General features: G+C 36.3%; 1 protein-coding gene across 3 annotated transcripts in view; it reads left to right on the top strand.

Moving 5' to 3' along the window:
* MMP16 (matrix metallopeptidase 16) overlaps positions 1-27,419 on the top strand; it is a 314,166-nt gene that overhangs the window by 248,642 nt on the left and 38,105 nt on the right. For all 3 annotated transcript variants that reach the window (XM_019822867.3, XM_019822866.2, XM_003999956.5), the window contains exons 7-8: positions 1,168-1,306; positions 20,902-21,052. In XM_019822867.3, coding sequence (XP_019678426.1) covers positions 1,168-1,306; positions 20,902-21,052 — 290 coding nt within the window. The remainder of the gene's footprint in view (positions 1-1,167; positions 1,307-20,901; positions 21,053-27,419) is intronic.

Below are 27,419 nucleotides of genomic sequence, written 5' to 3'. Positions count from 1 at the left end.
GTGTGTGTGTGTGTGTGTGTGTGTGTGTGTGTGTGTGAATGACCATATGAATAACTGACAAATCCTAGAAAACCTAGTCAGGCTAAACAATTATTAGCCAAAAGATTGGGAAAGCCCTATAATAAATCACTTATTAATATCTAAGTAAGGGAAGGAGAGCAGAGAAGACTTGAGTTGGAAGTATTTTTGTAAAACATACTTATCTAGTAGTACAAATATATAACTTCCAATTGAAATGTTGTCTGTAAATACAAATTTTGAAATAAAGTAAAATAACATAGTTTAGAATATCCTTAGTTTTTCCAATATTAAAGCACTTTGAATAGTCTTATTCTGAAATTTTCAATAGAAAATATTTTAATGTAATCAAATACAGCATTTTTGAAAAATTTTTTGCCATTAGTAAGAATTTATGGCAAAACATATTCTGTGCAAGCTAATGATTAATTCAACAACATTTATAAATACTTGCTATGGGTAAGTCATGTATTTTCACTAGAGATAAGAGTAGACACTTTTTATATAAAATGACCAGTGCTATGATTGAGTGAAGTCAGGATATTGTGAGAGTATATAGGAGAGGCAGTTGACCCAGATGGGAATCACTGTGATGATTTTTTTAAGATAACTTTGTTCATTTAGGGTCACCATATAATTTATCATCCAAACCAGAACATATTTGATGGTGAAAGAGGACTCTACTTATAATTACATGGGGGAATGTGTATAATGTAGGCATATCAAGAAGGATGGCCTCTTTATTCCATCTCCAGCATTTTAGGTGTGAGATCTTGTGTATGTCTATAAATGCATACATATCCATATGCTGCTCTCTTATTCAGGAAAACTGACTTAATTCACAAATCTGGCAGGGACTTGTCTGTGCTACTTCTGGTTTTCCATCTAAAAGACCCTGGAGACAATGTAAAATGCTACAGTTAAATATTCTTATGTTATCTTTTAATCACACTGTGTGGATTAGAGATTTGGTGGTTAACTCCAAAAATAACTGTGATCACTGTAAGCAAGTTAATTAGATGCTTCTTTGCTTTGATGTGAGACAGTGAAAATGACACTAGTTTAGTTTTGGAAATGTTACACCATTGCACAGTGAAATGCCGTGGAGGCCTGCATGTTTGTTGAGAGATGCTTTTGCTTGCTTTACAGGACCAGTGGTTTTGGCGAGTGAGAAACAACAGAGTGATGGATGGGTACCCCATGCAAATTACTTACTTCTGGCGGGGCTTGCCTCCTAGTATCGATGCAGTTTATGAAAACAGTGATGGGAATTTTGTCTTCTTTAAAGGTAAGGAAAGTTTCCCATGTTTCGCTTTGCTGTGTTTTGGTCATTTTGTGCAGGGCCCTATAGCACGCATAGAAACGGATAAGTAAAACCTGTTGAATGAGGTTAGGTATCTTATTCATATTCTGAAATGAACTGTATATATTGACTAGAAATATAAATGAAGTAAAATCAATGATCATGTTTAACTTTCTAATTTGTTTTCTTCTAAGGCATTCTCATATATAAGTCAAATTTAGAAAGCATTGTGTGATTTCTTAAAATTTTTAGATTTGGCTTAAAAGCACCACAAGAAGTAAATTATGGGGGCTCCTGGGTGGCTCAGTTGGTTAAGAGTCCAACTTCAGCTCAGGTCATGATCTCATGGTTTGTGAGTTTGAGCCCCATGTCCAGCTCCGTGCTGACAGCTCAGAGCCTGGAGCTTGCTTCGGATTCTGTGTCTCCCTCTCTATCTGCTCCTCCTCTGCTCATTCTCTCTCTCTCTCTCTCTCTCTCTCTCTCTCTCTCTCTCTCTCTCTCTTTCTCTCAAAAATAAAAAAAAATTTAAACATTAAAAAAAGGTAAATTATGAATGAATCAATTGATTAATTACTAAAAAGCCCTTTTTTTCCATTAACTAAAGAGTTTTGTGGGTTTTTTTCTTTTTTTAGAGTATTTGGAATTGCTTGTTGTTTTTATAAAATGAAGTCTATTTTACTTCTTATTTTCATATACAGTATAATCTCTTTAGCTTTACTTGATTTAATAAGTGTGTTAAATAGTTTCCAGTAAACTAACAAATTGCTCATAAAGGCTAAGAAAACTCATGAGTAGGAAAATAAAATTCACCCAATTAATTTCACCCAATAAAATGTATTGCTTGTTATTTATCTAAGTGACAAATTTTAATTGCACAAATACTAACTGCCTCCCATACAAAAGTGAGATTACCTGGTAAAGTGAACTTAGTCAAGTGTCTGGTATTCTATCCTCAAAACTTTCTAGCATCCAAAACAATAAATCATAAGTGTGGGGGGGAAACACAGGGAAAGAGATTGAGTTGGAGGATTGACAGAATTGTGAGAAAATATTTGATAGAACTACTCTACAATCCAGCAATTGCACTACTAGGTACTGACCCAAAGGTTGCAAAAATACTGATTCAAAGGGGCACGTGCACCCGTAAGTTTATATAACAGCACTATCAATAATAGCCAAATAATGGAGAGAGCCCAAATGTCCATTGACTGATGAATAGATAAAGAAGATATGGTATATCTATACAATGGAAAATTACTCAGCCATAAAAATAATGAAATCTTGCCATTTGCAATGACATGGATGGAGCTAGAGTGTATTATGCTAAACAAAATAAATCAAAGAAAGACAAATGCCATATGACTTCACTCATGTATTTAATGAATTTAAGAAACAAAACAGATGAACAGAGGGGAAAGAAAAAAAAAAGAGGGAGGCAAACCATAAGAGACTCTTAATGATACAGAAGAAACAGGGTTGCTGGAGGAGAGGTGGTTGGAGGATGGGCTGGATGGGTGATGGGCATTAAGGAGGGCATTTGTTGGGATGCTCACCGGGTGTTATGTAAGTGATGAATCACTAAATTCTACTCCTGAAACCAATATTACATTAAATGTTAACTAACTGGAGTTTAAATAAAATTTTGAAACAAACTAAAAAGATATTTGAGCTGAAACTGAGAACTAGGGTGCAGAACATATCGATTGATTGCTGACTGATTGACTGATTGATTGATTGAGTATATTAGCAAAAGCTTAAAGAACTGAAAAGAAGTTTAAACAGGGATGGAGGTAGAAGGGAAGAAAAGGGGATCTTAACACCCCCCCCAAGAAAAGTAATTATTCCCAGGATCAAACTAGGTGAATTTGTAGTAACGATGAGAATAATGAAAACCTAGGGTATAAGAAATACTTGTAATATTTTAAGGGAGATCCAAACTATCCATATAAAATGAAAGTTAATAAATACCTGGAATTTATTTTCTCTTTACAGTTCATTCCTGGAGAAAAGCGGGGTAGAATACATTAGTTATAAGTACATGAGGATTCTGCAGGCACACTGCCAATTTTTAACACTTACTAACCATATGAACTGGGCAAGTCTCTCTGTCTCAGTTTCTCTATCCGAAAAATGGGGTTAGCATTACTCCCCATCTCAGAATTAGTTTGAGGACTGAATTAATTACTACATGTGAGACACTTGGCACACATAAGTGTTCGATAAATGTCAGCCATTACTCTTACTAGTATGATATTGGTAATCTTACTGCCCTCCTGCTATCCACAATAAGCATGTAAATGAAGTGGACGTGAAGGTACATTGCACCACTGTGGACAAAGAAAAGATAGTGGCAAAAGGTTCTGAATCTTCAGGGCATGATATTTGGGAAGGAAATTCCCCTCCCCTACACTTTTCTTTGGTCCTATGAGCAATAACAACAGAAAGAAAGGAGGAATAAGCCCGAGGTAGCTTTCAGCTTGAAGGCTGTCCCCAGAGGCCCTGTCTCACCACAGAATCATTAGTGCTCTCTGACAAAACTGCCTGAGCAGAACCGGGCCTAGTCATAAATCAGTGTTCTGACAGCTCTTTACTGCCTTAGGGCCTTCTCACCTTTATTCACTTTGCTTCTCCTCACCCATTCAGTTGTGGAATGGGCGCCTCCTTTTCAGTTTTTCAACAGCCAACAGAAAAGGCACCTCCTCAGAATATCCCTCTGTCCACCCTCTTTAAAGTCACGCCTTCCAGCTTGCACACAGTGTATGGAAAAAGTTGAAGTCACCTCTAGCATGCAAATGTAAATTACCTGAGAGATTTATCGTATTTCCTTGCACATTACTGTATTTTCAGTTCTTAGAACAGTGCTGGTGCATAGTAGGCGCTCTACGAACACTTGAATGAAAACAGTATAGGTGAATACGATGTGACTCAGTATGGTGTTTCTGATGTCACAACGCTAGCAATAGGAATAACTTTGCTTCGTGTCACAAATTTATTCAACTCCTGGCATGTGTTTGCCAGTGACCTCTTCTGGTATATTGCCGGTTATCAAGAAATGTCTGATCTTAGAACTCTTGTCGGTCCACGGACCTTGTTGTGGTGCTTCCTTCCTCTAGTGTTCTCTCCACAGTACTTTCAGGGAAACCTTCTCCACACCCAGCCATGAATCTGCAGCTCCCCTGTTCCAATCATCACTGCTTTCCCAGAGGGAGCCAGAAGCTCTGGGTAATCGCAGTAAGACCACCCCCTTCCGTAGTATCCACCTCCCCGCTGGCAGGAGAGTTAAGGCCCCAGAATTCTGGACTTCAGTTAATACACCACCCCCCTTTGCTACCCTCACCACAATAATCACAATCAAAGTGACCATTCCAGCTTGCCACCATCTCTTTATATCTTTGATCACCTCAAAAAGTCCAACTTTTCTGAGGGATCAAATCATTCCTCATCCCAAAACCATCCTTCTCGTTTTGCTCAGTGGGCCATGAAGCAGTCTACAGCTCATCCCTAGCAATCCAATCTCCCTCCCTGCTCTAATTCTCTACATACCATCTAGAAACTATACATTTCACTGATTTATTGCTCATGGGTATCCTTCCCGCTAGAATATCAGCTCCATAAGGGCAAGTTCTTCTCTCCCCAACTCTTTTTTTCTTTTTTCTTTTTTACTGTTGTATTCCCTGTATCTTCAATCAGGGATTGACAGACTTTTTCAATAATGACCAAATAACGAATATTTTAGGCTTTGCTGCCCATGCCATCCCTATTACATATCCTTTCTTTTAACCTTTAAAAATGTAAAAAAAAAAAAAAAAAAAACCACAACTCTTCCTAGAGCATGGGCTGTACAAAGGCAGGCATTGGTCATAGTTCACTGACCTCTGTTTTAAACAATACCTGGGATATAGTAAACAGTAAACAAAGATTTATACAACGAATAAAGAACAAAGTTCAAATCCCAATCTCTGTCCGTATTCACAGCCCAAACTTTAGGCAAAATTATATGTATGCATATTTGTCATATGCAGTGAGAGTTGTCAGTACCTAAGTTATAAAATCATGCAAACAACAGCAACTTATTCTCTAAAAATGTGATTAACTTGATATTCTTAACAGAACCTTTGCTCTTTGGTATGTTAAAGTATAGTGTATCAAAATATATTGACGTGTCTCTGCTTCCAGCTGAGATGGAACAATAGGGATCAGACTTACCCTCCTAGGTAAACTCACCAACAATTGGACAAAGTATTTAAAACAATGATTTTCATGACACTGGACAGCAAGAAACAAAGGGTAGTGAACCTGAGAGTCAGGAAATAAAGAGAAATGATCCCGGATCCCAGTTTCCTGTTTGGGGAAAGTTTCCAGGCCATAGAACTAGTTTGGGGGGGGGGGTCCAGGTGGTGTTCAGAAGACTGTCTCAGTTGAGGGTAACAGAGCAGAGAGTCAAAGCATAACAAGGTGGTTACAGTGCCCAGAACAAAGCAATGCCAAGGAGAGATGTGTACAGAGTGAGCATGCACACATCAGCAGAGGAACTCCCTAAAATATGGGAGAAGGAACTGGTCAGCATATGTATGTCGGGAAACTACTGAAGTGTGGAGTAAGAATCACTTCATAGGATGAAATAGAAGAGTTCCTGACTCTTACACAGAGCTAACAGTACTTATTCCCACCAGCCACCCCTCCATGCGCATCGGATAGAGTACTGAAAAAGGTCTTCTCTCAGAAGTGGGTAATGATTATCATAGAAGGAACATGTTCCACTCCTACCTAACAAATCTTGAAAGACATGAAGCAATCAAATTGTTTCCAAGTAACATTCCTAGAGCAAAGATAAAGCATATTTATAAGGATACAAAAATATTCACCCGATGAGGTAAAACTCACAGCATCTAACCTCTCCCATAAGACTGGGAACAGACAAGGATGTCACACTTGTCCATTTTATTCAGTTTTGTACTGGAGATTTTATGTAGTGTAAAAAAAGTCAAGACAGGAGCGCCTGGGTGGCTCAGTCGATTGAGTGTCTGACTCATGATTTTGGCTCAGGTCATGATCTCATAGTTTGTTGCATTGAGCCCCGCGTTGGCATCTGTGCTGATATCACAAAACCTGCTTGGGATTCTCTCTCTCCCTCTCTGTCTGCCTCTCCCTCCCTCTCTCTCTCTCTAAATAAATAAATAAATAAACATTTTTTTAAAAAGGCAAGAGAGGGGAACCTGAGTGGCTCAGTTGGTTAAGCATTGAGTTCAGCTCAGGCCATGATCTCATGGTCCATGAGTTTGAGCCCTGCGTCAGATTCTGTGGTGACAGCTTGGAGCCTGGAGCCTACTTTCAATTCTGTGTCTCCCTCTCTCTCTCTGCACCCCTACTCCTCTTGCACTCTGTTTCTTTCTCAAAAATAAATATTTCAAAACTTTTTAAAAAGAAATATAATAAATAAAACTATATTCATGGACAACATGACTGTCTATGTTGAAAATCAGATGCAATCAACCAATTATCTATAATGAACAAGTGAATTTAATAAGTATACAGGATATAAGATCATTATACAAAAAGTAATTGTATTTCTATACAGGAACTGTGAGGGGTCTGAGTTTTTTATGCTATTTGTAAGCTACCATGTTGGCCTGCCTCACTTTCATGGATATTGGTAGAAACACAAGATTCCTGAGTCAGAGAAAAAGAAAGAGACAAAAGTGTAGCCAGAGTATAGCCTTTGTATGACTCGCCTAAACCCCTGATTCTCAAAGGCTGATATGAAGAGGGCCAGGTGACACCTGTACATGTAATCAGTTACATTGTAGGAAAGGAATCACAAGCTTAGAGAACCTAAATATTTCATAATGAGCAGTAAGCCTGCTTAAATTTTATCCCAAAGGGAAACATTTTCTATATTATACTGGACAATAAACAAATCTTTCCTTTGCTGTGGAGGAGGCACACTCTATAACCCAAGATTGTTTTTGTTATACAAATATATTTGTAAGTATAGTCTAGAACAAAGGCAGTCATTGCCTCTGCTCACCAGACATGCTGAAAATCAAGTGACCTATGGAGAATTATCTCCCATCACATAGAAGCAAACAGTCATGAATTGAAAATTTAAGAGAAAAAAATGACAAAATCAAAAGTATCAAAGACTTAGGGATCAATCCAAAAGATACATGAATAATCTCTACACTGAAAACTATAAACTTTTGCTAAATGAAGTAAAGAAGACAAATAAATGGAAAAATATGTCTTATTGATGTGGAAGACTCAGTATTATTATAACTCTCACCAAATTTATCTGAACATTAAGTGCAGTCCCAATCAAAATCCCAGGAAGGCTTTTTGTAGAAATTATCATGCAGATTCTAAAATTCATGTGCAAATACAAAGGACATTGTATAGACAAAACCACTTCTAGAACACTAATTAAACACTGAAAGTCTTATTTTAGACCTATAGTAATCAGTGTGGCATTGTCATAAACAATTAAAAGAAATCTGTGTAATAGAATTGAGTCCAGAAACAGACTAAGAACAGATAGACAAGTAATTCTGACAGAGGTACAAAGGAAATTCAGTGGAGAAAAGATAATCTTTTCAACAAATGGTGCTGAAAACATAGGATATCCATATGCAAAAAAATAAACTCTAATCCAAACTTTGCACCATATACAGAAATTATCTAAAAATGGTGCTAACATCTCTAAATGTAGAATCATAACTATAAAACAACTAGAAAAAAAATAAGAGACAAATATATGTGACTTTGGTTTAGACAAAATTTCTTATGTTTGATGCCAAAATCACAATCCATAAAAGAAAACTTAATGAATTGGATTTCATCCAAATTAAAAATCTCTGCTCTTCAGGGCACCTGGGTGGCTCAGTTGGTTAAGCATCAGACTCCTGATTTTGGCTCAGGTCATGATCTTGCAGTTCATGGGTTCAAGCCCTGCATCAGGCTCTGCACTGACAGCATGGAACCTGCTTGGGGTTCTCTGTCTCCCCTGTCTCCCTATCTCTCTGCCCCTCTCCCAGTCATGAGCTCTCTCACTCTCTTTCTCAAAAGTAAACATTAAAAAAAATTCTGCTCTTCAAAGATACTTTGAAGAGAATAAAAGACATGCCAAAGACTAGATTTATGCAAACCATATATATGAAGGATTTGTATCCAGAATATATAAAGATCTCTCAAAACTGAAAAAGAAAATAAGCAACTCAATAAAAGTGAGTGAAGGATTTCAGCAGAAACTTCACCAGGGATGGTATATGGATGGCAAATGGCCACATAAAAAGATGCTTAACAGTATCAGTCATTAGGAAGATGTAAGTTAAAACCACAATGAGATACTACTGCATACTTGTTAGAATGGCCAAAATTAAAAAGACTGATCATGCCAAGTGTTGATAATTCCTTTAAAACATAAATATATAGCTACTGTATGAACCAGCCATTGTGCTCTTAGGTATTTTCTCAAGACAAATGAGAACATATGTCCAAAGATATCTACCCAAATATTCAAAACATAAGTATTTGTAATCACCTCAAATTAGAAATAATTCAAATATCCTCAACTGATGAATGGATGATGAAACTGATGTCAATATAATGAAATACTACTTAGCAATACAAAAGGATGAATTACTAACTTACAACATGGATGAAGCTCAAAACAATTACGCTTAGTAAAATAATTCAGACAAAAAATAGTACTCATATTAAACTCTAGAAAATGCAAATTGATCTATAGTGACAGAAAGTTGCTGAGGACAGGTGAGAATTGAGCAGGAGGGAATACAGAGGAGCATGAGAAATTTTAGGGTGATCAGTATATTCACTATCTTGATTGTATTGATATTTTGACATATACATACATATGTGAAAACTTAACAAATTATGTACTGAAATAGGTGCTATTTATTGAATGTCAGTGGTACCACAGTACAGCTTTACTAAGAAACAGCTTTACTAAGCACATCAGTTTATGTTGGAATAGTTCAACTATTTCATAAATTTAAGTATTCTGGTGACTCTGGGTAGTAAAATTTTATTCCTTCAATGTTCCACAGTGTGTTAATTATAATCATCCAAATTAATACTATTCTGGTTTCAGTCCCTTACTTGAGCCCAGTGGTAATTAAGCAGAGTGTCCCCTTTATGAGCGGGGATGCCTCCTTCTCAGCAACCTCTCTTCTTGGTTACATTTCTAGTGTCATTGAGAATAGTAGATTGAGAAATTAACTAAGTCTTAATATAGACTCGTTCCACTTACTGAAGATATATTTAAAACATTATATAATTTCAATTTAATCTTAGAATTTGCTGCTTATAATGATTAGAATGTATTTTCTAGTAAGTATTTTTATTGGAATGGCTATAAAAGAGATTGATGCCCACATTTGAAATAATTTCATCATTGTTATTTTATTTTGCTTTTCTATATTATTTTTTCTCTGTATTATAATTTCTCTCTTCTTATTTTTATTTTTTAGTTATGTTTTACTCTGTTGTCACATATTTTTCCTTTAAGGGCCCTCAAATTTGTGTGTAATTAAACAGGTATAAGTAAGTAGGTAAATAGTTTAAGGGATTTTTTCATTCTACCTCACATATGCATGCATGGATGTGTTATTGTTTTTAAAAAGGACATAATGTCTCCCTTTACTAATCAAGGTACTCAGTGTAGCTGCTTGTATTAGAATGTGAGGCCAATGTACAAACCCCTCAATTTCAGCTGGTCAGCTATCTTAACATCATTCAGGTAAATTGAATATAATAGAGTAACATGTTATGAGTACAATCAAGCCAGATGTTTATATTCTCAATTACTAGTCATATTCAGACTGAATGGTTATGGGATAATAATATGAAAAATCTATGTTGAAAATGGAGTTGGCGTAATTCTCTCAACTGAAAATAATTTTTAAAATGAAGTCTCCGGTGTTGTCAAAATCAGTAACAGTCAAAATCAAGTAGTTGAAAAGTCTCACAATTCATATTGTTGCTATCACTTAGTAATTTTAAGCAGTACTTATTTGACAGCTTCATTTCAAGAGGCAAAAATCGCTTACAGAATTGGAAGTGAATTATCTAGGGTATAAAAGAGCAGGATAATAAAGTTTGGGAATATGCAGTCATTCAAAACACGTGCATTAAAAAAGAAGAGGTGTCTAACATGTGGCACTGGAAGATGGCAAAGAAAATGGCCATTTAAGAAATTATTTATGTAATTTACATTGTTACTTTATTTCAAATACTCCTGTAAACCAGCAATTTCTTAATGGTACTTGCAAATCCTCACTCTTGAAAGGTTTAGGGAGTGCTAATGAAATTCATTTGAGGTAGAAATACACCTTTTCTTGCATAGTGCAATGAATAACTAAAAGATCTTTTACTATAAATAGATGATTACAATGATTATTTCCTTATGGGAGGTAATGGGAAATTTATGCCTAAAGAGCTACACCAGATTAAGAAATTTACATTCAGTGGCCCTTGATACACATAAAAATAGATTCATAGCATGTGAATTGTGCTATTTTCTTGAATTCTAAATATTCAAAGAATTTTAATATTAATGTTTATGTTATATATTGACATGAAGTCATCATCTAAACCAAGGGACTAAACATATAATATTTGAAAACTCCCTTGATAATATACCTGTGCTTATTTATAACAATCCAAAAGTCTATGGTGTGTTTTTATTATTGCTGTGTTTGTTCCCAATTTAAACTACAATATTTTCCCATCAGTGAAACCTGTGTCTAATTTTTTTCTCATTATCCAAAATTTTAATCATATCCTTTTATTTACCATGTCAGTTTGAGTTCCCTGGGAAGCAAACAGTGAGATAAAGATTGAGGAAAGAAATAAACCTCTGAAGGCAAAGAGGGAAAAGGCAAGACTGGCCTAGAAAGCCTTGGACTGTGCTGTGGATGTGACAGAGTCTTGGAGAACCAAATGGGGAGCTCCATAGCAAAGACTGTCCATTAGAGGAGTCTCAAGTAGGGCAGAAATGGCCAGGATCTAGGATGTGCCATGCTCTGTCACTGGCTGGAAGCTGCTGAAGAAGAGCATCATGGCTTTGGCCCCGGCAAAGCCACTTAGCTGACTTCTTGGCCCAATTATCAGATCCAAAGGCCTTCATATGATAGACCATCTCACTTTCTTTCTCTTTCTTTCTTTCTTTCTTTCTTTCTTTCTTTCTTTCTTTCTTTCTTTCTTTCTTTCTTTCTTTTTCTTTCTTTCCCTTTCTTTCTCTTTTTCTTTCCATCTTTCTTTCATTCTTTCCATCTTTCTTTCTTTTTTTCTTTCAGATTTTGTTTTATTTTGAGAGAGAGAGAGAGAGAGAGGGTAAGTGAGAGGGGGCAGGGGCAGAGGGAGAGAAAGAGAATCTTAATTAGGCTCCACACTCAACATGGAGCCCCATGCGGGGCTCAATCTCACAACTGTAAGATCATGACCTGAGCCAAAATCAAGAGTTGGACGCTTAACCGACTGAACCACCCAGGTGCTCTCGGTTCTTTTTCGAAGAGAAATCTTATAAGCTACTAATGCAATGGCTGCCACATTTGCGGAAGTATTCAAAACTCTCTGCTTACTAGATGATGTTGTAAAACCTGGAAAAATAAATGCTGGTGGCAAAAAGCCATATGAACTCCAGAGTTGGCCATTTGTTCAAATTTCTTGAGTAACCAGCCTGTAAACAATACAGAAATTAAAACTTAATCCAAATAGTTGGCACTAATGTAGATCTGTGTACTTAATCATGTATTATGGGTATTATTTATTTGAATTGGTAGCAAGCAAATTTGAACGATGGAATATTGTGTTATACAATAAGCACCACTTATTGGGTACCATGATCTGGGTATGGCATGGATATATTATACATTTGATCCCTCATTATTTCAAGAGTTCTGGATGAAAGGTGTTAGTACCTTATGTGCACAATAGGAAAGGAAGATTCGGGTTTTACTTTTCCAAGATCTCCCAGCTAACAATTGGCAGGGCTATCACCCCTTAATCCTATCTACTTTCGAGGCTGTTGAATGTTCCATTACACCACAGCATCTAATACGGAAAATATTAATTCTTCATGAGTTTTTTTTCCCCAAATCTCTGAAGTATTCTCCAAGCATATATCAATGTTGCACAATAATTAGCCCAATGAACAATAGTTACTGAATAATCTAAGTGCAGCCTTCATTTATATGAAGAAAATCCAGGCTTTAAGGAATTAATGTTTTCATTTTTAATGTAAAAGGATGCAAAGCAAATACCTTCGACTTTGTGGATCATATGCTTTTCAATCATAACTACTAAACTTTCTCATTGTAGGGTGAAAGCAGACTAGACAATATGTAATGAATAGGTGTGACTGCCTTCTGATAAAATTTTATTTACAAAAACAGGCAGCAGCTGGTGGCCCAAGTTTACTAACCATTGTTGTAATAGAAGATACAAAATATAAATGTGTAAGTAGAATTTTGTGGACTCTAATAAGACAAAAATATAGTTGATTTTTTTAGTTACTAAATTTTAAAGAGTATCTGATTACTGAGGATACAATGAACAAGGCATGAGCAGAATACAGTGGATTAATTAATAAACACTCCCAATAATAAATGTGGAGTGATTACTTGATAAAGCAGGAAGGAAGGAAAAAATCATCAGCAATTCTGAAAGCCAGACAGAGTGTAAATGTGTACTATTAAGAGAGTCAATTTGGAATAGCAAGTTGTATTGAATTAAAATACCTGGTCTGTTGTACAAATATATTAGCAACTGGTTGTGTGTTTTAAGAACATCACTTTTTTGGCCCCTAAAATAAATGTGTTAGGCTGGATTCTCAACCTTTTTTCTGATCTAATACATCTGACCAATAAAAATAGTGCACTCCCATTAGTAACAGTGAGCCAGTCCAAGGGTGTTAGAAAAGCAGGTTAATTTGGCTTGATAAAAATGTTAAAAAATCATTAGACACTACAGTTTTCCTTTTAAGAATAAGCATGTAATTTAAAAATTCTTCATGGGATTATTTGTTTAGTGTCTATTTCCTCTGCTGGTCCATCAATTTTACAAGAGCAAGAATCTGTGTGTTTCCTTCACTGATATCTATAGCTCCAAGTTCAGTGACTGGCTATAAGAGGCTCATAATAAACAGACATTGCATGGATGGATGAATGGATGGATGGATGGATGGATGGATGGATGGATGGATGAATTTCACTGAGGAATTACTGGAATAGATGGTCTGTAAAGTCATCTCCAACTGTAAACATTCTTTGAGGTTATTCTTTTTATTTATAAAGCTTCTCTGTCTTTAACTCAGACTTGTTGATATTTTCCCCTGCATTCTGCCAAGTACAATGTCAGTAAGGACCAGTTCTTTCCACTTGCTCCAGAATATGTCAACCTTGTAGGAAATCCAGTAAATGCCTTCATTCTGCCAAAGAGGCAATATTTTCCTTGAGAAGCAGAATGTCTGATCGTAAGGCAGTTAAAAATCTACCTCTCCAATGTAACAACAAAAAAAGAATCGAATGTGAATCTCACATACTTAATCAAAACTCTTCAAAAGAGAAACAAAATTACTTCAGTGTTGTCGTGTGAAAATCTTACCTCGTCAAGATACAAAAAGAATTGTATAATTGTATTTCCTTAATTAACACCTGGAGAATTAAATGTATAACTCATAATCATTGTTGAGTTATTTTCTTGAATTCTAAACCACAAATATTCAGCAGGCAAGGTGTTATTTTTAATATTTTTTGTGTTTAACTGCTGGGATCTCATAATGTAACCTTATAGCAAATATTTGCTGATGAGTTTTCTGTTTTGTTTTGTTTTTTTGAAGGGACTATAAGTGCATTTAAAAAAAAATCCCCTGCTATGTTCCAAACAGAGGGGGGGGGGGGAGGAGCAGTTAATTGAAATCTTCTATACAAAGGCCTTGATTATTAAAAGTGAAAGGCTCATTGTTTCTCCTTTTTATTGACTGAAAACTCTTGACCACTAGCATAGGCAAGTACTTCTGAAACACATTTTTTAAGAGTTGTTTTACTTTAATAACAAGAATTTCCTGGAAGACTGTAACTGTTATTCTTTTTTCACACATTATTGCCTTCTGAGACACCCTGGAAAACATAAATTAGGCTTCTGTAAACACTCTCTCATGCTACATGCACCAGGGCATCCTGGGTATCTATGAGCCTCTCGATATCACTACAAAGCCTGGAAAGAGTATGAAGAAATTTTCATGGATAGGATAGAGATAAGGAACTACAAACAGAAGTATTCTAAAGCATGCTAGAAGGTTTCTGCTTAAAAGAACAGATAACCAATTGAGTATAGCTGATAACAGGTTTACTCTAAATAGCTAGCATGGGAGGCATTGGAACTGTATTATCCTTTCCTAATTAAAACTGAGACGACAGGAAAGAACGTAATAGTCACTGAGGTATAGGCAGCACACAGAGCAGGACTTTATTTTCATTGTATTGTTTCAAGACTTTCTATTTTAAATGACACATAGATATGACTAAAATATATAGCAAGCTGAGAAACAGCTGTCTGGATTGTCCATCTCACTGATTCTGGCAAGGAAGTGATCTGGGCCCTTGGGATGTGTTTTTTCTTTATAAAATATTCAAATTAAACAGTGGCTCAGGATAGGGGTATATTTTTATGATAGTATTTCCCAACACAGAGTTAAATGTAAGTAATTAAATAACCCTTCAACATAATACAGGGGCATGCCTTTTTATTTTCTTAGACTTCTTAGTGGTTATAAAACTCATTTTTTTCTGCTCTACTAACAAGATTCAAGACAGGGCCCACAATGTAATTTATGTAGACTTTTTGTTTTTGTTTTGATCTTATCTTTGGTTATTTGTGTATACTAAACATGGGTCTTTGAATTAATAACCATTTATTAAGTACCTACTAATTTTCAACCATTATACATAAGGTACTGCAGGAAGTACCAGTTGCAGTGTTTGTCCACATCAAGTTGTTCACAGCCTAGAGCAGGTGGCAGGCTTGTGATCCATTAATGCACTAAATTATATGTACTAAAAGTGCACTAAGTAATATGATAAAGAAGAAGCCTGGGTACTCTGGCAATGTGAGAGGCCCACCTTACTCAGATAGGAACTGCTTTCCAGAGAAATGATGTTAAGTGAAGTTTTGAAAGAGTCGTACCCATTTTCCAGAAACGGAAATAAATGGAATGTAGATGAAATAAGAGATGTATATTGAGAAGAACCCTGAAATGACATAGATGAATTTGGGTTTTATGCTGAATGCAATGACAAACCACTGAAAAGTTTAAACAAAAGAGAGATAAAATCAGGTATGCATTTTAGAGAGATCCCTTTAATGACCTTGTGGAAGACAGATAAAAGTGAGACTGGAGTCAAGGAGACAAAAAAAGAACTTATTGGGGTCCTGGGTGGCTCAGTCCATTGAGTGTCTGACTTCTGCTCAGGTCATGATCTCATGGTTCATGGTTTTGAGCCCCACATCGGGCTCATTGCTGTCAGCATGAAGCCTGCTTCAGATCTCTGCCCCCTCTCTCTCTGCCCCTCCCCTGCTCATGCTTTCTCTCTCAAAAATAAAAATAAACATTTATTTTTAAAAAAGAAAGTTATTGAAATGATGCAAGTTAGAACATTAAAATGTCGCTCTCAAGGCACATGGATGGAAGACAGCATGGTGCACTGGCTGAAACCCACGACTTTGGCTAACAGACTTGAGCTTAAGCACATCAAATACCTTGTGTGGTGTTTGCAGGGCCGAAATTTATACTGAATAATCTTACTCAGTTAAAAGAAAAAATAACCCAGCAGGATTAATTGAGTTTAGGGTGGATGTAGGATGTGTGACAGTAAATCACTCAAGAACTGTTACACTTGCCATCTCTCTCATAGGCCTCCTGATCTCTCTCCTATGTGTACTTTTGCTCTTTGCATCTATTCCATTCTGTTTTCTGTTTAAATTCACGTCTTTGGTTACTCAATTTATACATCCTCATAATGTCTGCTTGCCTATGGTCGTCATGGTTCTCAAGTCTCAGACCATAAAATGAATAGTCAATTCCCTCTGCTGGATGGGAATGTCTCTCAATATTCCCTGGGTCATGTTCCCAAGAAAGAAGAACAGATGGGTCTGCTCATCCCTGCCCATCTGCCTAACCTATAATCCATAACTCTACAGAAGTTTGACTGGCTCTAGGCTTGGATGGTAATGTATGGGGGAGATATGGAGTATAATGAGACCTACTTCACAGCATGGGAGCAAGACAATCACCTTTAGAAGGGATAACTGAAAAGCTTACCTAGTACCAGTGGCAATATGAATGGACTGCAAGGGACAGGTTCAAGGAAGAGTTTAGTAATCAAATTAGCTAAATATAACGATCCATCAGATATGAAAAACAATAAACAGGAAGCCTGCAGATGTTTACTACATTACTACCTACAGAATAATTAGTGTGTCATCCACCCAAATAGTTGAAACAAGAAGAAAGGTCCTTTGATGAGTTCAAATTTGAACTTGTGGGTCAACTTTATAGAAAATCCCAGTAGATACCTATATATACCATTTGGCTTTCAAGAGCTGTTAGGATTACAGATAGCCATTGATGGCCACTCTCTTTTTTGACTTCTAAGGTTTTCTTTTACTTTAGTCTTCCTCCCTGCCTCGTCTGCCTCCTTTGCATTTGTCTCCTCTTTGAGGGACATAGATTTCTAGAAGCCCAATTCTGGTTCCTCTTCACCTTTCCTCTATATATTCTCTATATATTATTTTATATATATTCTTCCCTCTCTCTCTCTCTCTCTCTCTCTCTCTCTCTCTCTGTGTGTGTGTGTGTGTGTGTATATATATATATATATATATACACACACACACACACATAAATATACATATACATACATACATATATATATACATAAATCCTAAATTAGTAAACACCATATTTATGCTTGTGACTTTACAAATTGTTATCTTCAAGCTCACATATCCAGTTGCTTCCTTGACTTCATTTCAATATCTCACTGACATCTCAAACTCTTGATTTGAGCCCCCTATAGCCCATCCACCGCAGTCTTCTTTGGCTTATTTTATATCACAATTCTTCTCTTGCTTACAAAAGTCAGAATTTGAGGATTATCCTTGATCCTATCTGTTTTTTAATTCCCCACAGCCAACCCAACAGCAATGCCTATCAATTCCATCTCCAAAATGTGTCATAAGTCCATTTTCTCCTTTCCATCAGTATTGCTGTCACCTGATTATAGGCTACTAGCAAAGAATTTTTTAATTTAACTATTTAGTGGCTTCCTATTTCACTTTAGAATGAAGTTCAAAATTTGATAAAGGCCACATGATCCTTACCTCTACCCTTCCCATACATTCCAACAACATTGTATCCTAGCTCTCTAACAAGGTTCTTCCCATTAAGGCATTAATGTCCTTGGTGTTTCCACCCCATCAAACCATCTTCACTGAGTTGGCTTTTTTGAATTATGTAAGTTACAAGTCACGCCTCATTTGAATAAAGGGATCTTTCCCGTGTCTGATATAAGCAATTCTTCCCATCCCATCACTTTTACATTAAGGCATATTTTTTTTGTATCTTTATAGTACTTTTCTCTCTGAAATTACCTTTGTTTGCTTGTCTAAGTTCAGTTTTCCCATACCCACTGGGTAGAATCTAAGCTCCATAAAGCAGAGGTGGTGCCCTTGTTATTCAGTGCTGCATCTCTATGCCTAAAATAGTGCCTAGTAAGTGCACTAAAGTAAGTTTTGATGAAAGATTCAACTAATTAACTCTTGCAAAAGAGCATTAGCAGGTCTTCTCATTTCCATTCTTTGCCTTAGAATCTATTTTTCACAAAAGGCAAAAAAAATCATCTTTTGAAAATACAAAACGGATCATGTCCCTCCATTCATTCACTCTTCGATGGTTTCAGTGCGCTCAAAATAAGACTAAAACCCACCACATACGTTTTCAGTACCACTCTCTTTTTGTTCAGTACACTCCGCTGATCTGTTCATTTTTAATCCTACCAAACTCCTTTGCTTGGGATACTATTCTTGACATTCTTTGCATAGATAGCATCTTCTTCTCTTTCTTTAAATTTTGGTTTAAGTGTTATTTCTTCAGAGAAGCTTTCCTGATTGCTTTACTTGAAGGAGTTTCCCCCTTAGGATTTCTTTCTTCTCACTCCCTGATGTGTTACCTTCATAGCATTCAGTAGTTTTCAACTACTACAATTATATTTTTGTATCTTTGGTTTCATCTGCCTAATCCAGTAGAATGCAGGATGATTAGGATAGTGACCAGGTCTGTCTTCTTCTCGTTAGTACCCTTAGTACTTAACATGATAATTGGGACACTGAAGCTACTCAATAAATGTTGTTTTTTACATATGATCGCAAATGGCAGTAGAAGCTCTTGGAGTAAATAAGATTACTCCTACTGGGGCGTCTGGGTGGCTCAGTTGGTTAAGCATCTGACTTCGGCTCAGGTCATGATCTTGCAGTCAGTGAGTTCGAGCCCCACGCTGGGCTCTGTGCTGATGACAGTTCAGAGCCTGGAGCGTGCTTCAGATTCTGTGTCTCCCTCTCTCTCTGCCCCTCCCCCACTCACACTCTGTCTCAAAATTAAACATTAAAAAAATTTTTTTTGAAGATTACTCCTAGTTACAAACTAAAGACACCTAACTGAATCTAGCCTGAAGACATGTTTTTGTTTGTTTGTTTGTTTGTTTTTGTGGGGGGTTATTTTTTTGTTTTGTTTTGCTTTTGCTTTCTGTTGTGTTCAGGTTATCATAGTCCTCATCTAGGGGTAGTATTGAAATATTGTAACAAGTAAGTCTTACATCTATTAGAAGGAGCATAGGATACTTGGTCAGTGTATCCTATGTTGGTGTGGGGGGTAGATAGAATTTTAGGGCAATGTATATTTGCTGACTTTTATGGATGTGTCTCAGTCTTTGGATACCTCATCCACTCTAGTCCTTAGCTCGCCCTTAAAAGTATTTAAGTGTGGGATCATCACTCCCAGCCCCTACTTCCGATTTAGAATTTAGAATAAGAGAAGAGGGCAGAAAACAAAGGCTTAGGAAATGTCAACATTTAAGAACTGGGAAGAAGGGGCGCCTGGGTGACTCAGTCGCGTAAGCATTCAACTCTTGGTTTCAGCTCAGGTCATGATCTCATAGTTCATAGGTTTGAGCCCCGAGTTGAGCTCTGCATTATCAGTACAGAGCCTGCTTGAAATTCTTTCTCTCCCTCTCTCTCTGTTCCTCCCCCACTTGTGCACCCTCTCTCTTTCTCTTTCTCAAAATTAAAATAATAATAATAATATTAATAATAATAAAAAGAACTGAGAGGAAAAGTAAAACAGAAAGGAGGGGCATTTGGGTTCAGTCAGTTAAGCCACTGACTCTTTATTTCAGCTCAGGTCATGATCTCACAGTTCATGAGTTGGAGCCCTGCAATGGGCTCTGTGCTGACAGCATAGAGCCTGCTTGGAATTCTCTGTCTTCTTCCCTCTCTCTGCCCCTCCCCTGCCAGCTCTCTCTCTCTCTCTCCCTCTCTCTCTCCCTCTCTCTCTCACAAATAAACATTAATAAAAAACAAAAACACAAAGGAGTAGCTTAAGAAAAAAGTACCCCCGACCACCAAAAAAAAAAAAAATGTTTCTAGCAGCTTAGAGAGAAAAGTACTTTACATGGGCAACTGTGTCAATAGATAGGGGTGGAGAATGATTTCCTTGGAAAGCATTGGCAACTCCAGAGCAAAAATTCTCAGGGGAAAGTTGGTATTAAGTCAACTTTCAGTGGAATGAGGAATGGTTGTAGACTTCTTGAGAGGCAGTACCAAAGAGGGGAGTGGTAAGCACAGTTGGCCAGTGGGATAGGATGTGAGTAAGTGTGTTGCCTATAGATAATTTCAAAACAGCAATAAAACTGACTAAAGTTTGTCTTCTTGTTAATATTGCCATGCTCTGGCAATTCCAAACAAGGTTAGGGTTAAAATTCTCTTCCCCTAGGCTACCACTCTTAAAGAGAGGGATAGAGCACATAGGGTGAAAGGAAAATGACTTTATAAGACCAAAGGACCTTGTGAATGTTTATAATAATAGGAAAAGAGCAGCCTGGAGGATGTGTTTCAATGGAGTACAGGTTATACTCAGTAAAGCAATCTGAGGATACACAGAATGCACAAAACACAGGAATGATTTAGCCTCATAGAAAAAAATAGAGCCTCCAATTCCTAGAGGAAAACTCCTGATTCTTGATTCAGAATTGTTGTATTATGGCAAGTTGTAGATATTTTGCGTTTCTTGAGTTAATTCACAGATTCTGATTCCATTATTACATAGTTACTCATTTTATCCACTTTTGAAGACAATCTTTCAACAATAACATTGAAGCACCAAAAGTGACTACTACTTAGTTATTTTATGGATTTCATGTAAAATGATTTTAAATGCATTGTGTTAATAGATATAGTCTAATTTCTGACATTAAATGATTGTATTCTGCATTTGCACTTATTTCATACAGGTAACAAATATTGGGTGTTTAAGGATACAACCCTACAGCCCGGTTATCCTCATGACTTGATTACTCTTGGGAGTGGAACTCCCCCGCATGGAATTGATTCAGCCATTTGGTGGGAAGACGTTGGGAAAACCTATTTCTTCAAGGGGGACAGGTCAGTACATATTTCACTTGGGAAAGACAGTTAACTAATGTTTAGAGAAGCTAATATTTCTCCTCTATAGTGGATGTGTATTGTTGATTAAGAATCTGTGTGATATAAAGACAAGAATTAATGAAATCAAAAGTATTTTTAAACAACATTCAAGATAATATTCCTGTAATATACCCACATAATATGACCTTCTTAGGAATGTACATGTTCTTCCTCTTCTCCATCACTTATCATGCCTATAAATCTGTGTAGGCAGCGTATCTCTAATCCTGCAATGCATTTTCTTGACGTTTTACTTAACTTTATTTTAAAAGCACTTTATCGCACAGTCTGTTTTGTTTGCTTGTTTTCATATTCAAAATTAAAGTTAAGTTTTACACTCTGCATGTAATTAACTGTGAGCATTTTCAAATAATCCAGTTTAGTCATGGGTTCTAGTTCTTAAGAAGCTGATTGTTTAGGTACCTACAAACAGGTGTTATGAGCTATCACTTAGCTTAAAGTGTAATTAATATCCCTTCCCTGTAACTTTCTTTCTTTTCTTTTCCTTTCTTTTCATATTCTTATATGGCATTAGTAAAAATTGAGTGAACTATACTAGTCTTATGACTCATGGCATCTACTAGGCTCCATTCCTGTGCATTTTTGATATAAAGTGCACATAAAATGTAACTGGAAGTCTGTTTTTTATTGGTTTAATTTAGTATTAGGTAGAAGAAGTGATAGAGATGAAAAATAAATTTTTAATTACACTACTACTAGCTGGGTCAAATGTGACACTCAGTATAATTTTTTGTATGTAGAAGACTTAAGTATGCATTTTATAGTAAATTAAAAATACATAAATAGGAGTGCCTGGGTGGCTGAGTCGGTTTAGCGTCTGACTTTGATTTCAGCTAAGGTCACAATCTCATGGTTCTTGGGATTGAGCCCAGCGTCGGACCCTGTGCTGACAGCCCAGAGCCTGCTTAGGATTCTCTCTCTCCCTGTCTGTCTGCCCCAACCCGGCTTTCTCTCTCTCTCTCAATAAATAAATAAACTTAAAAAAATACATACACATACACACAAACACACATAGGAACAACAGGCTTTAATGCGCAACACCTAGTATTGAGTTTGCCTTGTAATCTTGGCACGGTTTAACCCTATAATATGTCTCCAACTTTAGTAGAAAAATATGTAAGGTATAAACTTTATTTTATATATAAGATATATATAAGATATATAAGATATTTTATATAAGATATAAACTTTATTTTACAATTTGTTTTTTTAAACTTAAAATTTTTTTAATGTTGATTTATGTTTAATTAATTTTAATTAATTTTATGGAGATAGAGCATGAGCAGAGGAGGGAAAGAGAGAGAGGGAGACACAGAATCTGAAGCAGGCTCCAGGCCCTGAGCTGTCAGCACAGGGCCCGATGCGGGGCTCAAACTCATGAGCTGTGAGATCATGACCTGGGTCGAAGTCAGACGCTTAACCGACTGAACCACCCAGGTGCCCCTTTATTTTGCAATTTGTAATTTTTAATTGCAAATGATTTCAGACATGGAGCTTTATCTGTGAACAAAAAAACTTCTATAATTTGTCTTCATGGATTAGAATATATACTTTTTAATTTATTCTGTTACTTTCTATACATTTGATTTGTGTATACTTCTATAGCAAAATGTTCATAAACTTGCAAGCAATATCATGACACTAAAGTTTTGCTAAGTGTTTCTTACCAAATCACAAAACAAAAAAGGTCTATCAAACAAAAAATCTATTGAAGGAGAAGATGCTACTTATAGCCACAAAAAGTTGATTCTCAGCAAGATATAAGTGGGTAGAGTATGAAAGAAGAAAGAAGAAATTGATGGCCACAGCATGGTGACCACTAATGAAAATAAATCTGCAGACTTATAACATATTCCTTAAAATAACAACCCTGAAGGTTGTTAGAGTTTAAGCCCCCAGCCAGTTTAATTGCTTGAATGTACCCTTTCAGGACCAGGTTCAATAAGGAGTGTTTTGTTGGTTTTTTGGGGGGGGGGGGATGGAGAAAGGCATAGAAACAAAAGGCTGACCAAACACACTTCTGCAGGACATTCCATGTAACAGTTTTAATGAGGATTTCGCAGATGGTAACAAAAACTGCCATTCTATGATCAGAAAGCCTGTTTTGTTTTGTTTTTTCACACATGCCGGTATTACTTTTAAAATGTTTCCAACCTAAAATTCAGCACTTACTGAAAAATTTAAGTTTAGAAACTAAATGTGCACTGCCTCAAATAAGTGAAATCAATGAAGGTGAGATACCAAATTCATACTAGAATGAAGGCCATAGTAAATGGGAAAAGGAGTTTTAGTTCATTTGTTTCCTACTTGAGACGCTTGCTACATGCAAATATAACAAAATATGGAGAAATATTTTGTTTTAAGCTCTGCCTAAATAACTGGTTTTATAGGTTTAAAAAATATTTATAAGTTGGTGCTCCCAGTGGCTCAGTCAGTTAAGCATCTTACTTTGGCTCAGGTCACGATCTCAGGGTTCACAAGTTGTACAGCTCACAGCCTGGAGCCTGCTTCAGATTTTGTGTCTCCCTCTCTCTCTGCCTCTCCCCCACTCCTGCTCTCTCTCTCTCTCTCTCTCTCTCTCTCTCTCTCTCTCTCTCAAAAATAAATAAACATTTTAAAAAATTGTTTTAAGATTTATAAGGAAGAATCCAATTAATTTCCATGTGTGTGATCTTCTGTAAGATTCCATGAGTCATAGGTGGCTTATAAGCAGATTCCTTCATATTCATATAATTCTATAATTCCAAAATCACAATTTGTCAATACTTTCATTCTAGATTATAAGTAGATGGATAAGACATTAAACTACCTGACTGAAACATATAAACAACAATTTGGTTGTCACTTTTACATAAGAATTCAGTGAGTCTTTCTTCCTTATAGACTGTATATTTTTAATACCTACCAATTTTTTTAACATTTTATTTATTTTCCGAGTATATTTTTGAGAGAAAACACTGGATATTGCTTTGTCCTTACTTACTTCTCCCTCTTCTCCTACTGCTCTTTCTGCTTAAGAAGGGTGGCAGGGGATGGATGATTGTTGATTAATTGGTTTCTATTTCTCTAAAGCTAAGAGAAGAAGGAGATTTTAGAGATCATCTAGTCCAGGTGTAAAAAACTCAACTGCCTTAAGGGGCCAAGCAAATAATGTATATACTGCCAGGTACAGCAATAGTATGTAAGGCAATAATAGTAGGTAGTGTAGTGAGTGGGAAAGTACAAATATACTAGAAGAGCACTCAAAATCAGAATCATTATTTAATTTTCTAGACATACAAAGCACAGATTTAAATTAGATTTGGTCCAAGTGCTACCATATGTCAGCCCCGCATCCTGTCCATGTCCTACCAGTGTGTAGACAAACTCAATTACACTCTACAGGAATTCATCCTTCTCTAACCCAACTGCCCATGCTGATAGTATGAATATGAGACAGACTTTTCATTTCTCAACAGCTCTAATTCCCACTTCCTTAAGGTTTCTATTGTACTCCCGGAACAGCCCTCATTCATTTATTCAAAAAAATATTTTGAGCACATATGATGTGACTGACATGTGTTCTCAAGAAAGGACCACAAGGCTTCTGCTTCCGTGGCATTTAGCTTCTATTAAAGGAGGCAATAGTAAGCAGGAAACAAGTAAATGAGCCTAATCTTTTAACACTGAGATATGCTACAAAGAAATAAAGCAAAGTGATAATGTGATAGAGACTCATGGGTGGGAAGCAGTGTTTGGAAAATTGGTGTAGAAGTCAGAGCCCTTGCTGATGAAGGAGACACAAGAGTGGGGCCTTGGATGGGTGAAGTTTCAGCCTCAGGAAGCTGTTTGGAACAATAGGTTGTAGGCAGATGACGTAGTAGTGCAAAAGCAATAATACTGGAATATTTAAATCCGGTAAAACATTGTGGCTACAACATAGCCAGTTAAGTGGTAAAGGTAATCGGTAAGTCAAATAGGTAAGCATGGGCCAGATTATATGGAGCCCTATAGACCATGACAAATGTGTTGGATTTGATTCTAGTACAGTGAAAAAGTATGGAAGGTATTTTCAGCAGGAAAGCAAGATGATCTGATGTGTATTCACAGATATCACTGTGGCTTCTGCGTAAAGAATGGGCTTCAAGAGTGGAAGCAGAGGGTCATTGGGAGGCTGTTGGAGTAGTACAGGAGGATACGATGGTAGAGGTGGAGATGGAGGAAAAGGAATGGGTACATGATATATTTTGAGTGTAATCAGAACAGTCTTTCTTATGGCTTGGATTTTAGGGGTGAGAAAAAAGCAAATTAAAGATAACTTCTAGGTTTTTCACCTCAAAAATGGAAACGGTGGTGCCCTTTCTGGAGATAGAGCAGACTGGGGAAGGAATATTGGGGAAAGGGGATTAAAAGATTGAAAAAAATTTGCATATTTAGTTTGAGATGTCTGTTTCACACACCAACTGGAGGAGTTAAGTGGGTACCTGGATAACTTGAGTTTGCCTCAGTGGAAAGGTCAGTCTGAGGTACACACTGGAGAATGATTGACATAAATTGTATTGATAGCAGGGGCCTACATCAAATCTCCTAAGTGTACAGATAGCTAAAGATGAATAGTTGAAATGATGGCTCTTTAAATAGATCTGTAAAGTCAGATTAAAATTTCCAGTATTTCACTATTTCACATACAGCCTGGAACTCACTTCCTCAGATTCCTACTTGCCCTTTTCTTAATACACTATAATTTGATACTTGGATACATTTTGATCCTCATAGCATTTAACTCTAAAAGGCTATGTTTCTAACTCATCTGTCAGCATCTTCTCACAGATACATTCCCTATGGCCATACTTCATTCTAAGCTTAACTTTTAACAAGTTTGAGATATGTTCAAAGAAAGACAAAATTTAGATCCACTTTTGTTTTTACTATTATCACCCTTAATAGTCAAACAGAAAAACATTTATTTCCTTCAGCTTAACTTGTGTGTTTATGAAGTAATTACTCAATATATGTGTTTTTAAGATCATTCAACACAGTGTAAATTGGTATCTCCAATTCTGTTGCATCACTAAGAATGTTTCTGAAGAGTGGGACTTTGTATAATTATTTGGGTATGAAAAAAGAAGGGGTGCTGTATTTTGTGTAACTTAACAGAAGCGAGTAGTCTTGACTCTGGAGTACAGATGAGACAAAGTAAGATGAAGAAATGGCTGGGTCACGTGAAATTACCCTTGGAGCCATTTTTTGTTCAGTTTGAATTTGGTATGTATACCATTCCAGAATTTTCTATACCATTTTTTCTAAAGAAATTTAACAAAATGCTATATACCATTACATGGACAACTTTTGTCTCTTATGGATGTGACCCATGCTTAAGTCAAATAAAATGAATAAATCTCATTTCTAATCATAATTTATTTTGAAGCATTGATTTGCAGTGCTTCTCTCAAAGAATCAGCAATCTAAAGTCATAATTCTACATTAGAGATAACTGATATATCGGAAGGAAAAAAACTATAAATTTCATTTATAATAGGTTTTATCATTTGCTGACCCTCCTGCACAAAATTCCATTTTTTTCCATTATAATATCTAAACTGTAAACCCCCAGATAGTTTATTTACCCAGGTTTCATCTGAATATGTTAATATGCTTCTCAGGGAACCCGTAAACTTATTTTTCAGGGAGAAAAACATCAGTGGGATGAGCTTTTTGTTCATTTTGAAATATGTTCAAATATGTTGGAAATTAAAATGCTAACTTGTATTTATGAATAAGCTTCAGCACCTCTTATAAAACAGCTCTGAATATAGTTAGATGATTCTAATCACATTCAAGTTTACTGGATATATATCAAAACTGCCACATAGCAGATAACTGAGGGTCCAAGCCTACACTGAGTGTTTCAAAAATTGTGAAATGATCCCAAATTATAATTTTGCGTTATCTGTCAGTGACGAAAGGGAGGAATGTTTTTACTCTGATAAATTCATACCAGAATTATGTTCCTACAAGAGAGTGTAATAGAATTCACATTCCATTAATATTTTCTTGAAATTGTGATCTCTATGAATCTTATGTGCTTGGCATATAATATAGGTGCTCAAAAAAGTGTTGGTGGGCAAATGACTGAACAGAAGGAGGGAAGAAGGAAAATTATACTTACATATGTTAAGAGGTTGAGAGAGAGTACTGAGAGTAAGAATGCTATGCCCAAGGGAAACAATAACACTAACATGCTAAACTATGAAGCTGAGAGTATTAGAGTTTCAACTCTGCAACTTTTCAAAAGAGCGAATGTGACTAAATCATTATCTTTTAA

Source organism: Felis catus, chromosome F2 (assembly GCF_018350175.1).
Source record: "Felis catus isolate Fca126 chromosome F2, F.catus_Fca126_mat1.0, whole genome shotgun sequence".
Lineage (NCBI taxonomy): Eukaryota > Metazoa > Chordata > Mammalia > Carnivora > Felidae > Felis > Felis catus.
The sequence above is the reverse complement of the archived record's forward strand: the minus strand, read 5'-3'. Positions and strand labels throughout refer to the sequence as shown.